Source organism: Esox lucius, chromosome 20 (assembly GCF_011004845.1).
Source record: "Esox lucius isolate fEsoLuc1 chromosome 20, fEsoLuc1.pri, whole genome shotgun sequence".
In the NCBI taxonomy this organism is placed as follows: domain Eukaryota; kingdom Metazoa; phylum Chordata; class Actinopteri; order Esociformes; family Esocidae; genus Esox; species Esox lucius.
In genome coordinates, this window is record NC_047588.1 from 35,154,208 (window position 1) to 35,168,393 (window position 14,186).

Consider the following 14,186-nt stretch of genomic DNA (forward strand, 5'->3'; position numbering starts at 1 on the left):
AGTATCTCCTGAGGTTTATTTTATTTATTTTAACCAATATTATGCACTGCTTTTTCATTTGCTTGGTTTGCTGTTAGCATACTAAGTCACTAATTAGATTTGCTGGCCATTGCTAGCAGTCATGGTTTAATTTTGAATTGCATTAAAAAAAATCTGTCACCATTTCCTACTAAACACAGCCCTGGTGTATTGATTAGTCGCCTGTTATACAGATCCACATGACAGAATCCTGGGACTTTGTATAGTGTGAAGCATTTGAGTTTTGACAGGGCTAGGAGAGAATAAACAAGATTCTCCCCGTCTCTTAGGGGCATCTCCACTACTGGATGTCCTTGGACATCTAAGGGTAATGGAAGCGTGGAAATCATGCCGGCAGATTTTCCAGGTTGTTATGGACCACTGTTAGTCCTTGTTCTCCTTAATGAACAGATGGTTGCAGACGTAAGAGCATTACTGGTATATGTATCCATGGATATTTGTCCTGGGATGGAGGTCTGCTGTATAGCACCCTTTGATGTTAAAGGAGGGCCTCCTGGCCAATCACATCACTAATGGTTCAATGATCCCAGTGATCATTAAGCATTCTGTGTGCGTATGTGTTGGTGACAGTGCAAAATGATTTTTAGGTAGAGTAGCCTGAATGCTAGGTCGCTGGGCTGTCTATTCTGTTACCGCAGAGTAGTGCTTCACCCCACTGTTAATCCAACCCATCACTTCCTGGGGATTTGACTGCCATTAAGAGATGGCTTTTGGGACTCTGTGGTGAGTGATGAGATACACATACTGTTCTGCACAAGCACACAAGCTGACTAACCCGTGGGCAAGTGCGTGCTTAAGGACACACAGCGTTATGTGTGGGTGGGGGTGTGACTGAAACAAACACTCCCACTGCCTCTGTCAGAGTGATCTCTGCTGACTGACCAGGAGGACTGATGGACAGGGTAAGACATGAATAGTGAGACAGGCACCTGGACGACACATGGGCAGACGTGTTCAACCTGATCCACAGGTAAGAACACAGAGCAGGTTTATTGTGTTTAATGGTATTTGAAGTTCGTTGCAAAATTGTTTCCGCGACGCTCCGGTTGGTTCCATGTTGGTGCTAGAATGTTCCCATTTTTTCTTTGAAAGTATTTTAATTGTTTCTTACGACCGGTTTGGCCCGGCCGTCACTTTTGAAAGCACAGTTCTTTTGCCGCTTGATTAAAAGGTTAACCTGCTTTTTGCAACACTGCTTATGAACTGCAGTTTAATGTGATATTTTTTTTGACCATTTGCAGCAAGTAGTTTGAATCCTAATTTGAACAGTTTAATTTTTATTTGCATTTTTAAAACATCTGATGTTTAGCCAATCCAGTGAACTGCTTGTAAACAGTAAATTATGAATAATGTTAATTTAAGATGAACACTTATTTGTGCTGTTAATCAGTACTAAGATAATAGCGTTGGTGTGTTTTAACAAATGCGTGTGCACGGTTTCAGCTCCCCTTTAATCCTGTCATGTCCCAGATGAGAGACTGCAAGGATGATTTTCATCGCTTTAACAGGTCAGTAGGCCTATATCATACTTCACTCTAATCACAACCAAAACAGCGTTACTTTCCGTTCATTAGTAAATAAAATGTCACAGTTACAAACCTTGCATTACACACACTCAGGTCAGATCAGTGATTGCCTCTACTTAGAGACTCCAAGAGCCCTAAATAAGGAGTTGCGCTGAGGTTCAAAGTGCCTGAAAAGGGCTCTTGTTAGTGACAGTTTCAGGAATATATATATTTTTGGTCTGGTATGGTAAACACGGTGTGGTTGATCATGTGATTCCAACAACACATTTTCTCACACCCTGCCTCAATGCAGAGTTAAAATGTCTTCCTATGCTCCTGTCTGCTAAAAATGTTTTTATTGAACACGAGCATGGTGGCACATAGGATGTCTTACCAACAGAAATGCAAGGAGATGTTTAAATACCAATGTTCTACCGACAACCTCAGGCTACATTCTTCCAATAGATCTGCAGGAGGCTATTATTAGACACCCATTACATTTCCAGTCCTTTAATTCAAACATGCCTTTGTTGCCCCCACCCCCAGAAACACTGGATAGAGGGTTTGACTGAACAACTGGCCTTAATCTGGATGGATTTTATTGATTGATTAAATTAAAATGTGCCTTGTAAATCCGTCAGGCTCCTCGTAACTGTACGGAGAGGTTCACGTCCCAATCCCAAGAACAGACAGAGCCTATTGTTGCGTCAACTAATCTTTAATCTGAGCCTGTTTGGTGTTCATCACATCGTCATTTGATTTCATTGCAGTCAGCGGGAGGGGAGATGTTAGGACCCAGAGGACAGTATTACTTGTCAAGGCCACGGCACCCGGTAAACTCTCTAAATCACAGGTGTCGAACCGGTTCCACAAAGGGCCGAGTGTCTGCAGGTTTTTGGTTTTTCCTATAAATTGGTTCCTAGTTCATACCTACACAACCAGGTGAGGGTAGAAACTAACCAAGCAGTGACCTAATTAACCAATCAAGTACAAGGAGAGAGCAAAAACCTGCGGACACTCGGCCCTCCGTGGAACCGGTCTGACACCTCTGCTCTAAATCATCGGTTCCTTCACCTAGTGGAACACAGCATACGTTTAACCCGAAGGAGACAAGTGGGGAACCTACAGATGAGAGCCCATCTGCGAAGTGATTATATGATTTATGAGTCCAGTCCCCTCATAGTGAAAAATGGATTTGCTATTCTTGATCTTACAGGGTGAATGATTCTGTTCCAAATATCTTACAAAGTAAATTATCCTATACAAAAGAAATATCAGTCGAGGTGGGAAATTTGGGTCACTTAGTTTGTCATTGTAAAGTGTTGGTATGTGGCAGGAGGTGAGGCCTGCAGGTCCCATGGATGTTGTTCAAGGTTTTAAATAAAAAAAAATGTTTTACTTCTAGGATGATTTTAGGCCTTAGTTCCAGATGTAAGGGATAGAGTCATATTAGAGTCAGCTGTGAATATTTTGGTTCATTGCAAAGTCTGATATCAAAAATACTGTTTGTTAACATTGGTAAATCTGATCACAGATTACAAGCTTTTTTTTTTATTGTCTTTACCTTTTTGAAAGTGTGGGCTGAATAAAAATGTGGACCTGATCAGGATAAGGGAAGGAATCAGTTATGCCACAAACTAAAAGGGATCTAAACCTTTACATTGAGTATTGTAACAGGTCATCCTGAGATATTTTGGATGATTTCATGATTTTATGTAATATCACTAAATCAGGACATGGGATCACACTGCGGGAAAGGGTTGAAAACACAAGTGAGTAATTTGATTAATCCACTGGCAGAAACTACAGGCTTCACTGCGGACATTGAAAGATACTCTATCTGCCTCTGGAATTAAAATATGGAAATGGGTAAATAGGTCATCTTTTTATTGAAAGTAATTTTGACTGACTGTTTTGATATCCGATTAACATGATCCGTTCCACCTCATGGCTTAACAGGTTGCTTAATACAGACATAGAAGTGTTTTCTTCCTCAAACCAGCTTATAGCATTGTATAAAATAATTGTATTTTTTCCTTCACCCACAATCCTCCTAAAAAGCGAGTAATGTGTCATTGACTTTTCTCAGTGCAATTTCTTTGTCTCTGATTATCCTCATAAAATACATCTTTAACAGCATGTAAGTTGGCTTTGGTAACACAAAATAAAATGAAACTAGAATTCAAGGATTTAATTCCCACTTATGTCTGTTCCTTCTTTTGCACCACCAAAAGTTTTCACAGCATATATACAGTATATCTCAAAAGTGAGTAAACCCCTCACATTTTTGCAACTATTTGATTTGATTATATCTTTTCATGTGACAACACTGAAGAAATGACACTTTGCTACAATGTAAAGTAGTGAGTGTACAGCTTGTATAACAGTGTACATTTGCTGCCCCTCAAAATAACTCAACACACAGCCATTAATGTCTAAACCGCTGGCAACAAAAGTGAGTACACCCCTAAGTGAAAATGCCCAAATTGGCCTGAGCACTGACAGGCTGTTCCCCCACCCCTTCAACCTCTGCAGCAATGCTGGCAACACTTATACATCTATTTCCCAAAGACAACCTCTGGATATGACGCTGAGCACGTGCACTCAACTTCTTTGGTTGACCATGGTGAAGCCACAGGAACCTGTCCTGTTAAACCGCTTTATGGTCTTGGCCACTGTGCTGCAGCTCATTTGCAGGGTCTTGGCAATCTTCTTATAGCCTAGTTTTTACAGATACACAAACCAGATAATCTAAATACTTTTTGCTGTTTAAAACTAAATGTATTATGATTTAAAAAGAAGAAACTTGCTGAAAGTGCCTGTATTTGCCCCTTTCTGCTTAAGGTTAGCAAATGGAAGTAGTAATCCCTGAACATTTATATCAGGTCTGTAAAGTCCCCTCTCATCCTCACTGCAGTATTAACCAATCCCCTACCATCCATCTGTCTGTCTCATCTAGGATTCAGCTAAATAATTTTTGAGATGCTTTAGAATTGTATAACTCTTAATAATATTATCTATATTGTTCTATGTTAATATTATCTATATTTAATGTTGCTTTTTTTCTATCACCATACCCTCAACCTTGATCCACAATGAACACCTCTCAACCTCCCCTCAAACTCCATCCTCAATACCCGTCCACAATGAACACCTCGCTAACTCCCATTTTTCTCCATCCACAATAAACACCTCTATACCTCAATCCTCAATAACACATCTCTACCTCTTCACTACCTCGATCCTCAATAATACCTTTCCACCTCTTCACTACCGCCATCCTCAATAACACCTTCCTACCTCTTCACTACCTCCATCCTCAATCAACAACTTTCCACCTCTTCACTACCTCCATCCTCAATCAACAATCTTTCCACCTCGTCACTACCTCATCCTCAATCAACAACCTTTCCACCTCGTCACTACCTCATCCTCAATCAACAACCTTTCTACCTCCTTACTACCTCATCCTCAATCAACACCTTTCTACCTCCTTACTACCTCATCCTCAATCAACACCTTTCTACCTCCTCACTACCTCCATTCCCAATCAACACCTTTCTACCTCTTCACCACCTCCATCCTCAATCAACACCTTTCTACCTCTTCACCACCTCCATCCTCAATCAACACCTTCTTACCTCTTCACCACCTCCATCCTCAATCAACACCTTCTTACCTCTTCACCACCTCCATCCTCAATCAACACCTTCTTACCTCTTCACTACCTCCATCCTCAATCAACACCTTCTTACCTCTTCACTACCTCCATCCTCAATCAACACCTTTCTACCTCTTCACTACCTCCATCCTCAATCAACACCTTTCTACCTCTTCACTACCTCCATCCTCAATCAACACCTTTCTACCTCTTCACTACCTCCATCCTCAAACACCTCTCTACCGCTGTACCACTTCCACACTCAATCCCATCATGTATCCCCCCCATACACCTTTCCCACTTTTCCGTCTTTTCTCCATCTCTTCCCCTAGCCTCTGTCCTGTGTCTGTTGCCACAGACTGTGCCCGCTCTATGGGCATGCGCGCGCGCTTGCCCAGCCTCTTGCACGTGTACATCGGAGAAGCGCTGCACCGTGCTGTGTGACCGGTCGGGCTTGTCGAGCCTGCCCCGTGAGTTCCCCTGTGAGGCGTCCTCCATTAACTTGGACAAGAACAGCCTCAAGTTCCTATCCGAGAGGGCCTTCGGTACCCTGCCCTCCCTCAGATCCCTGTCCCTCGACCACAACAACATCTCTTTCATCACCCCAGGGGCCTTCAAGGTGAGCCGCAGCATCTGCAAAACACCAAATGGCAATCTGCATAGCATTGGGCACAAACACCTAACAAACCCGCACTGTCCATTCTAATCAAAGTCACAATTAGCTTGACAGCATTTGGGTTCATACGGTTCTTTCAGTATCTTTTCTCTTTTTGACTTTCCTTGTTATTCTTTGAATAACATTAAATATTTGATAAACATCTATGACAATTGTTTAGGGTCTGCCAAATCTGGTGGAGCTGAAGATGGCTCACAATGAGTATATCCGTTACCTCCACACCCGCACCTTCACTGGGCTTAAACGTCTGGTCCGACTGGACGTGGCCGACTGTAACCTCTTTAACATGCCAGACCGGATATTCCTAGAAAACTACGCTCTAAAGGAACTCTTCTGCTTCCAAAATAACTTCCGGAGGATTCCAGGAGCACTGCGGGGAATGGAGAACCTAACTCATGTCTATCTGGAGAGGAATAAGATTGAGGCGGTGGCATATAACTCTCTCCTCGGTCTGGGGAACCTCAGGTAGTTAGCTTGTACCTAAAATAGAGAAAGAAAAGGCGGACTTTCACTGTTTTTGCTGTTTTCTCCAAGACGTTCTTTTAACATTTCAGCCATTTTGATCTTTATCAGGCAGGCTTTTGTTTACTTTCCCTACAAAATTCTGAACAACCAAATCTTTACTAAACATGACTTTTTAATCCAAATTGGTTCAAAACATCAATAAGATTAAAACAATATAACTGGCATTAACTATTGACAAAGATCTTGGGTAACAGCAAACAGTGAACCAACATCTCTTTCTCTTCTAACAGGGTATATCCCATTCTGAGCTGATGTGTATAATCACACTTCCCATTTCCAAAACCGATCAGATACCTGAACCTCCAGGAGAATAGGATCAACGTAATCCACGACCAGTCATTCCAGGATTTATTGCGCCTGGAGAACTTCTACCTCAACGACAACCTGCTGTCCGAGCTGCCCAAGGTTGCCTTCAAGGGCCTTTGGCGTCTCAAGATGCTCAACCTGGGAGGAAACCTGCTCACCAATGTCTCCAGGACCTGGTTCAGCGACCTAGTGGAGCTGGAGGTTCTCTACCTGGACCGCAACCGTCTGGTCTACATCGAGGAGGGCTCCTTCGAGAACCTGACCAGCCTCATCACCCTCCACCTGAACAGCAACAACCTCAGCTCACTACCCTTCTCCGTCTTCCAGCCCGTCTACTTCATCGGACGCCTCTACCTCTTCAGGAACCCGTGGGAGTGCGACTGCTCTCTGGAGTATCTGAAGGAGTGGATGGAGAGTTATAAGCTGGTCCGGGACATCCCCTGCGCCTCCCCGTCCTCGGTGGCGGGACTGGATTTGAGCGAGGTCGTCTATGCCAGGGTGAATGGATCCTGCATTGACCCCGGGGAGCTGAACCTGACCACAGCGCAGTCAGAGATCCTCTCCACGACGGAGAACCGTTTCAACAGCCTGATTTCCAAGCTGCTGCAGCAGGAACTGAGGGACGAGGTGGGGAACGGGATGGAGAGCCTGAGGAACGGGACCCTGCTGGATTCTGCAGAGGGACTTGGCAGCGGGGTCGAACGGGTGGTCGCCAGCCCAACACTGGTCTCATTTTTGGTGGTGTGTCGTGTCTTGTGGAAGGTGATTGGTGGTGTTTTCCCGTTTGGACATGTGACTGGCACCTGACGGGTTGATCGAACAGGCAGTTCTTTACAGAAACATTGTTATGCACGGAGGATACTACAGTCAGTCTTGTTTGGACATTTGAGTGTCTGGCTGTCTACTGGGCTGTCGTGTGGAGTGAGTTGCCTTGCCGGGTTCCTCTTTGAATGACCGGAAACTAAAAGAATGACATGCACACGGGTTGCCCTAAGAGGGTGGATCATACGAAACATCAACCTGCTTGATGGTTTATTGATAGGTTAACATTTCTATCATGCCAAAACCTTTTCAATAACCGCTACAATCACAACACAGGTTTGTCTTGTGCTATGCATGCAGTGTTTTTGTGGTTCAGATTTCCATACCTACCTTGTGTGTTGTGTAACATTCTCTAACCAATGATAACGTACATCCATAATCTATTACAGTGCTGGCCAACTCTGTTCCTGCAGATCTACTATCCTGTAGGTTTTCTCTTCAGCCTCATTTGTGACTAACCTGAGTCTGCTTTTCATCCAACTAATAATTAGAATCAGGTGTGCTGAATAAGAGTTGGAGAGAAAATCTACAGGACAGTAGATTTCCAGGAACAGGGTTGGCCAGCCCTGATCTATTATAATCAGAACATGTGTTCCTCTTAACATAATTTTCTTTTTAATGTAAATGTGTAAGTGCTGACAGGTCCTCATAAGCGCCTGTATAAACTCCAGACAGATGTCTCCCACGCTCTGTCTCCCACCTCGTTCTTGTTTCATTCGTTGTTCTCACTAAATATGTAGTCTGTGCATCTTAAAAAATATACATAATCTCCCTAGTGTACGCCTCTTTGCCCTGTAAGCCTCAGCAGTCTAAAGTAATGTAATGGAGGGTGTCTGTCAATGCGTTCGGTTCAGACCACATTTCCCCAGTTGGCATGCTGCACATCTTGTTCAGTCAGTAAGGGAAGAGAGCAGAAGGACTAATGGACTGCATGGGATTAGATCTACGGCCCGGTTTTGGGTAACATGGCAACTAAGTGACGCGTTTGTCCGGAGTATAGTAAATGTGCTGTAGTTTATATGGACGTACATATTTATACATCATATTTGAAGTGTCCTGCTTCGTTCATTAAAATATGTAAAATGATGCCTCATGCAACGTGTGCTAAATCAGCTTAGCATTCTGAAACTGTAATTAGTGTAAGGTTGGGCAATCGCGTGTTAACATGGCTGTCTAAGCGGCTGCCTGTTGCACACAAACCACTGCAGCCATGGGTTTGAATCCGGCCCTCTGCTCTGTCCAATAAAGTATAAATAGCACTGTATAGAATACTGCACGTTTAGTATTATAGGGTTTGAACTTTGACCATGATCTGCTAAATCTGTCCTTATAGACTAGAGGTGTTGACCCATGGAATGAATCCTGTTTTTTCTGGGGCCAGGGGCTGTTGCCAACATTGGGAAAGTGGCGGCCCATGGCTTTGGGGGGGGGGGGGGCACTGATGGTATTAATATCAATGTTGTCCATAAGTGAGAGGGCCCAGACATATCTTTTCAGGGCGCCACGGGATTCCTGGTAACAGCCCTGTTCGGGGCTCTCGTGCCATTACCGTTCAATGTAGGATTTGCACCAGGAATGTGTGTTACACGTATGTGCAAAGATGGGGATGAGTGTTACACGTATGTGCAAAGATGGGGATGAGTGTTACACGTATGTGCAAAGATGGGGATGAGTGTTACACCTCTGGGCTAAAATGGGATGTGTGTTACCTCTGGGCAACGACAGGGATGAGTGTTACACCTCTGGGCTAAGATACAGAAGACAATGCAAGGCCACGATGTCATATTACACATTACATTGCTGCAATTTTCATTATGTATGTCGGTCACATTATTTAATGCGTTAAAGTACTGTTCACGGTATTAAAGGATTATAATGTTTAAATGTTGGTATTCTTTCTTTTCAATGCTAACCGATGAGAAAGAGGGATGACGTTGACATTTTCTGAGTTGTAACTGATGCAAGGCCACTGCGCTGAAAACAGATGGGGAGTAACTTATTCACATGCTAGTTAATACCACTGATGAAAGAAATAAAAAATGTTCTCTCTGCACGCAGTTTGAATTAGAGTTAAAGGTTGATTTGCAAGCCTGTGCTGACCAGGGTTAGCACACTGACTGAACGTCTATAGGAATAGCATGTCAGCTCTTCGTAAAAATCATTTGCATTTTGTCCTAATAGTAAGTAAAAACGTCTGAACGCAGAAATCTAAAAACGGTACCTATACGTTAATCTGACTGTTGAGAAAAGTGACTTAAAAAAAATAAACATTGAACACATGTTTGCAAAGACAAGAGGCAGACCCAGGTTACTTTTTCCAACACATAAAAGGAAATATATTTAAAAAAAACTTTGTGCTGAAGAACTTGATTTCATAGTATTTTACACTGGGGCAGTCATAGCATCCATCATATTTCATGTACATGTTATTCAGATGCAGCAACTGCCTCCCCTTCCTTGCCAAAGCCTTCACCTTACAAGGTGTGCACATTTCATACAGTCAGGACAGTTGCAGAATACAAATTAGTGTTGATTAAACTTGAAACATTAATACTTTCAGACAACACATTTCTGAAATGGCAAATCGAGAACCAGAGTTGTAATTTGACCCTCTTCCCCTCTTGATTTCGTGAAGTATGAAATTGTAATTTTTTTATTATTATTATTTTTTACAAGTACATCAATCTCGCTACCATGGTCCAAAAAAAAATCTTTGTTTTTAGAAATGTTGTCTGAAATATCAAGGGATGTGCATAGGTGTAAACGTTTTTTTTCGTGGTTGTTATTTTGGCTCCCCTTGCTTCGCTCGGTCAGCAGAGCGTTCCTGGTGGTGGAATGTTGGTTTGGGAGCAGGTAGCAGCAAAACACTGACAGACTGACTGACCGAAAGACGGCATGAAAGCTTGCAAATGTCCAACATGCATGAGATTTCATTAAAATCTCTAAAACATTTACGAATTCATTTAGAAGAGACAGTATTTTGCAGAGGTGAGAGGGGATGGGTGGCTATAATGACATTTAAAATGAAGCAAGATAGAACTGATCTATGAGATTAATAAGGAGAGTGATGTGAATGAAGTACACTATGATAAAACAGAGTTAAAAAGTAACAGATGAATAAGGAGGTGTGGAGAGGAGATACAGGTGCTGTGGGGATTTGTTGTCCTCTCTTAAATCTTCCCAGAAACAAAGAATGGAACCAAACCCAATAATAGCATTTTGCAGTGCAGGCAAAGAACTACAACATCCATGAGAGGTGATGTAAGGGGGGGGGGGGTGCAGAGCACTACAAGGGATGGAAAAACAGTACTGTCTCTTTAAAACAAACATAAAAATGTCACCTCCTAGCTAATACAGACATGACAATATTTATTTGTTTCTTTCTTTACACAACACTATGGCTAGGTAGTCTGTAAGGGCAGAGATATTTGCTGCTGCAGGTCATTTGCAGTTCACAGAGGATTTCGATTGGCTGCTGAAGGTCACGTGCAGTACAAAGAGGTTTCTGATTGGTTGAGGTGCTTTTCTTTTCCGAAGGAATGATGGAAGTTTTTGCAGAGATGCATTGCCGGCGGACGGGAAAGGAGGAAGGGAAGGGGAGAGGAAGGAGCAGGGAGGAGAGGAGCAATCAGACGCCAGAGAGGAGATCAAGTGGACCCAGTAGGACACAGGGTGTACCAGAGAAAACAGAGAGAAGGGCCATGTGTTCCATCTTATCTTCAGTAGACCCAGGACACAGGGACCCATTGTCCTCAGTTGAAACAGGGACCCAATGTCCTTAACAGACCAAGGACCCAGGGACCCAATCTCCACAGTAGACCTAGGACCCAATGTCTTCAGTAAACCCAGGATCCAACTGTCCTCAGCTAGAACCAGGGCCCGACTGTCCTCAGTAGACCCAGGACACAGGGACCCACTGTGCAGTGGTACAGACCAAGTCGATAGCCTCCTCTAGGTGTCGAATGGTCTCATCTATCTCATTGTTGATGATGGTCTGGTCAAAGTAATGGGCATAGGTCTTTTGCAGAACCTCTGACTCCTTCTGAAGACGCTGTAAGGACTCATCCTACAGAGAGAGAGAGTGGGGAGGGGCATGTGTCAGAGACAGGTATCACGTGCCATCCAAGTGCCATATCTTAATTTTTACTAAAGCGGGAAATTTCATCTGCAGCATCTGGTAATGTCAATATTTATGAGGATTAAAATTAATTGCATTTGTTTGTGAGATTTTTTGGCTGGTACAAAACATATTTTGAAAAAAAACTGGAATACACAACATCCTTGCGTTTCCTGCCAACAACGGGATGATCAAGTTAAAATATTCGTTATCTGTGAATTAATCTGACAGAAAAAGAGTTCAGGGTGGGTGAGTGGGCATTCAGGACAGCGTAGACCTGGCGTTGAGGTTGGACACGTCAACCTTTACTGAGAGAGAGGAGACTCATAGGATACGGACAGGAGACAGGAAAGAGACTCAGATGAGACAGACAGGAGACAGGGAGGAGACTCAGAAGAGACTGGACAGGAGACAGGGAGGAGATTCAGAGGAGACGGACAGGAGACAGGAAAGAGACTCAGATGAGACAGACAGGAGACAGGGAGGAGACTCAGAAGAGACTGGACAGGAGACAGGGAGGAGATTCAGAGGAGACGGACAGGAGACAGGGAGGAGACTCAGAGGAGACCAAGAGAGGCAGAAAGGAGACGTGTTACTGATGTGATACACAGCACCACACAGTGGAGTGGAGGACATGTAGAGCCCCTGACTAGAGCTGGGCCAGCACCTAATGTACTCATACTTACTGGCAGCTTCCTGCACCACTTGGGGAGCTGAGACCAATGTAACGGAACGCAGGAGAAATGGGAAAAACAAAAGCTCACGCATGGCATGCAAGATGAAGAAGTAAAGACAGGGCTGACAGAAGTGAACAGGTGAGAGGTTCTAGCTGTGTCACGTCAGAACCAACAACAGTGCGTACGTGTGTCTTACCTCATTGATACCCGGGGTGATGGTTGGCGCGGCAATGAAAACCACGTAGGGAGCAAATTCCGCTGTCCGCAGGACCTTCAGGGCCTAAAGGAGAAGAGGTTAAAGGTCAACCGGTTATTGTGGGTGTGTGACCGGGTATTCTGCCTGAGAAGGTGCTCGGCTGTCTGTCACCCACACGGCAATACACATAGATCTTTCAGCTTGTTCTAGACACCCACACACACACACACCCACCCACACACACACACACAGGTTTTTCTATTCATGAGGGGCCATTAGACCTAACCCTGACCATGTTCCCTTTTCCCCCAGCCCAACACCTAACCCTTATCACACCCTAACCTTAACCTGAATATCTTTACCAAGCCCTAATGCCTAAACCTAGCAAGCAATGCCTAAACATAAAAGAAATCCCAATTTCAATACTATTTTTCCCTTTAACCAAAAACCCCTAAGCCGGAAAACACGGCCCCCCCCTTTTTCAGGTTCTATCATCTTTTGTGGGGTCCCCACACACACACCTGTGGCTCCACGTCCAGTATGGAGATGAGTCCCTGCTGGTGGATCTTGCGGATGGTCTCAAGCCGCGTGCCGTACATGGCGTCCTCGTGACTACCGTACTCCAGGTAGTCGTTGTTGCTGATGTCCTGCATCATCTGGTCATGGGACACGAAGTAGTAGTTCTTCCCGTTCTCCTCATCCTTCTTAGGAAGTCTAGTCGTGTCTGGCGAAAGAAGAAATAGGAGGTGGGAGGAGCAGAGAAAAAGGCGGGTGGGCAAGAGAGAAGGACCGTCGCAAAGAAGAAAGTCCCTCGGAGTGTGTTATCCGTGGAAGACAGGCAAATCTGGGTGCGTGCATGTGTGCGTGCGTGTGTGCGTGCGTGCGTGCATGCGTGCGTGCATGCGTGCGTGCATGCGTGCGTGCATGTGTGCGTGCATGTGTTTGGATGCATGCTTGTATGTGTCTTACGTGGGATGGGGTAGGCAAATCTGTCAGGGTGTTTTGTGATGAGGGTGTTCTTGATGTGTCTTCTGCCCACCCCATGGGCACCTGTCAAAGGCAAAGCAGTCAGTCAAGAGTCATAGACAAGCATGTTACGTAGTGCCCTCAGCCCACGCATAACTGGAAAATGTATACTAGTATAGACTTACCTAACAGGACTAGTGTTTTCCTCTTGAAAGCAGGCAGTTTCACCACCTCTTCATAGGTGACCAGATCTAGTTGGTCGAAAACTGGAGAAGTGGATGGAGAGAGAGAGAACCGTGAGACACGGTTGCCAACAGACTAAGCTGGCACAACACAGGAGCTTCACTGCTATAACAAAGACGAAAAGCCAGGCACAGGTTGTTGATGGAGACCACACTGTTTGAACACTCAACAACACCACAACATCTGGGAATAACAAAGACAAGGTGGCTGAAAACGCACACAGGCTAAACCATGAGATGAAGGGTTCGACAATTTGGCCCAGACAGTCAGTGACAGTGGAGAGGTTATTAACTATGATGTTACAGGTAATGAAAGTGGGCTGAACCTATTGTTTGGTGACCTTTGTGTCCTTAGAGTTGACACTGTCAAATTAACATGGCTAAACATGAGATGTCTGTTTTTATAACCCAGTCAAAAGCCCTAATCCACTGAGACAAAGGAGAGACTTGATTT

At 44.1% G+C, this 14,186-nt stretch overlaps 2 protein-coding genes across 21 annotated transcripts in view; one reads left to right on the forward strand and one right to left on the reverse strand.

Annotated features, from left to right (window-relative positions):
* Positions 1 to 259: 259 nt before the first annotated feature.
* On the forward strand, positions 260 to 9,418 carry nyx (nyctalopin). Its single transcript, XM_010889971.3, has 5 exons — positions 260 to 1,009; positions 1,483 to 1,547; positions 5,538 to 5,824; positions 6,042 to 6,346; positions 6,697 to 9,418. Exons 2-5 carry the CDS (start codon positions 1,526 to 1,528, stop codon positions 7,517 to 7,519), a joined length of 1,437 nt encoding a protein of 478 aa, XP_010888273.1. The 5' UTR covers positions 260 to 1,009; positions 1,483 to 1,525; the 3' UTR covers positions 7,520 to 9,418.
* A 424-nt stretch (positions 9,419 to 9,842) lies between these two features.
* Positions 9,843 to 14,186, reverse strand: part of caska (calcium/calmodulin-dependent serine protein kinase a) — a 177,585-nt gene continuing 173,241 nt past the window's right edge. For 10 of the 20 annotated variants that reach the window (XM_034289165.1, XM_034289166.1, XM_034289157.1 and 7 more), the window contains 6 exons: positions 13,676 to 13,756; positions 13,494 to 13,574; positions 13,046 to 13,248; positions 12,525 to 12,608; positions 12,338 to 12,364; positions 9,843 to 11,600 (listed from right to left, as the gene is read on the reverse strand). In XM_034289165.1, the coding sequence (XP_034145056.1) occupies positions 11,424 to 11,600; positions 12,338 to 12,364; positions 12,525 to 12,608; positions 13,046 to 13,248; positions 13,494 to 13,574; positions 13,676 to 13,756 (653 nt within the window). In that variant the 3' untranslated portion in view covers positions 9,843 to 11,423. The remainder of the gene's footprint in view (positions 11,601 to 12,337; positions 12,365 to 12,524; positions 12,609 to 13,045; positions 13,249 to 13,493; positions 13,575 to 13,675; positions 13,757 to 14,186) is intronic. The other 10 variants (XM_013139172.4, XM_013139169.4, XM_013139166.4 and 7 more) reach the window with 5 other exon arrangements.

What these genes read in the sequence shown, in the direction of transcription:
- nyx (XM_010889971.3), top strand. Translation starts at nt 1,526, where the DNA reads ATGATTTTCATCGCTTTAACAG. An exon ending in GATTTTCATCGCTTTAACAG is followed by an intron (nt 1,548 to 5,537) that starts GTCAGTAGGCCT and finishes CTCTTCCCCTAG; the next exon opens with CCTCTGTCCTGTGTCTGTTG. An exon ending in TCACCCCAGGGGCCTTCAAG is followed by an intron (nt 5,825 to 6,041) that starts GTGAGCCGCAGC and finishes ACAATTGTTTAG; the next exon opens with GGTCTGCCAAATCTGGTGGA.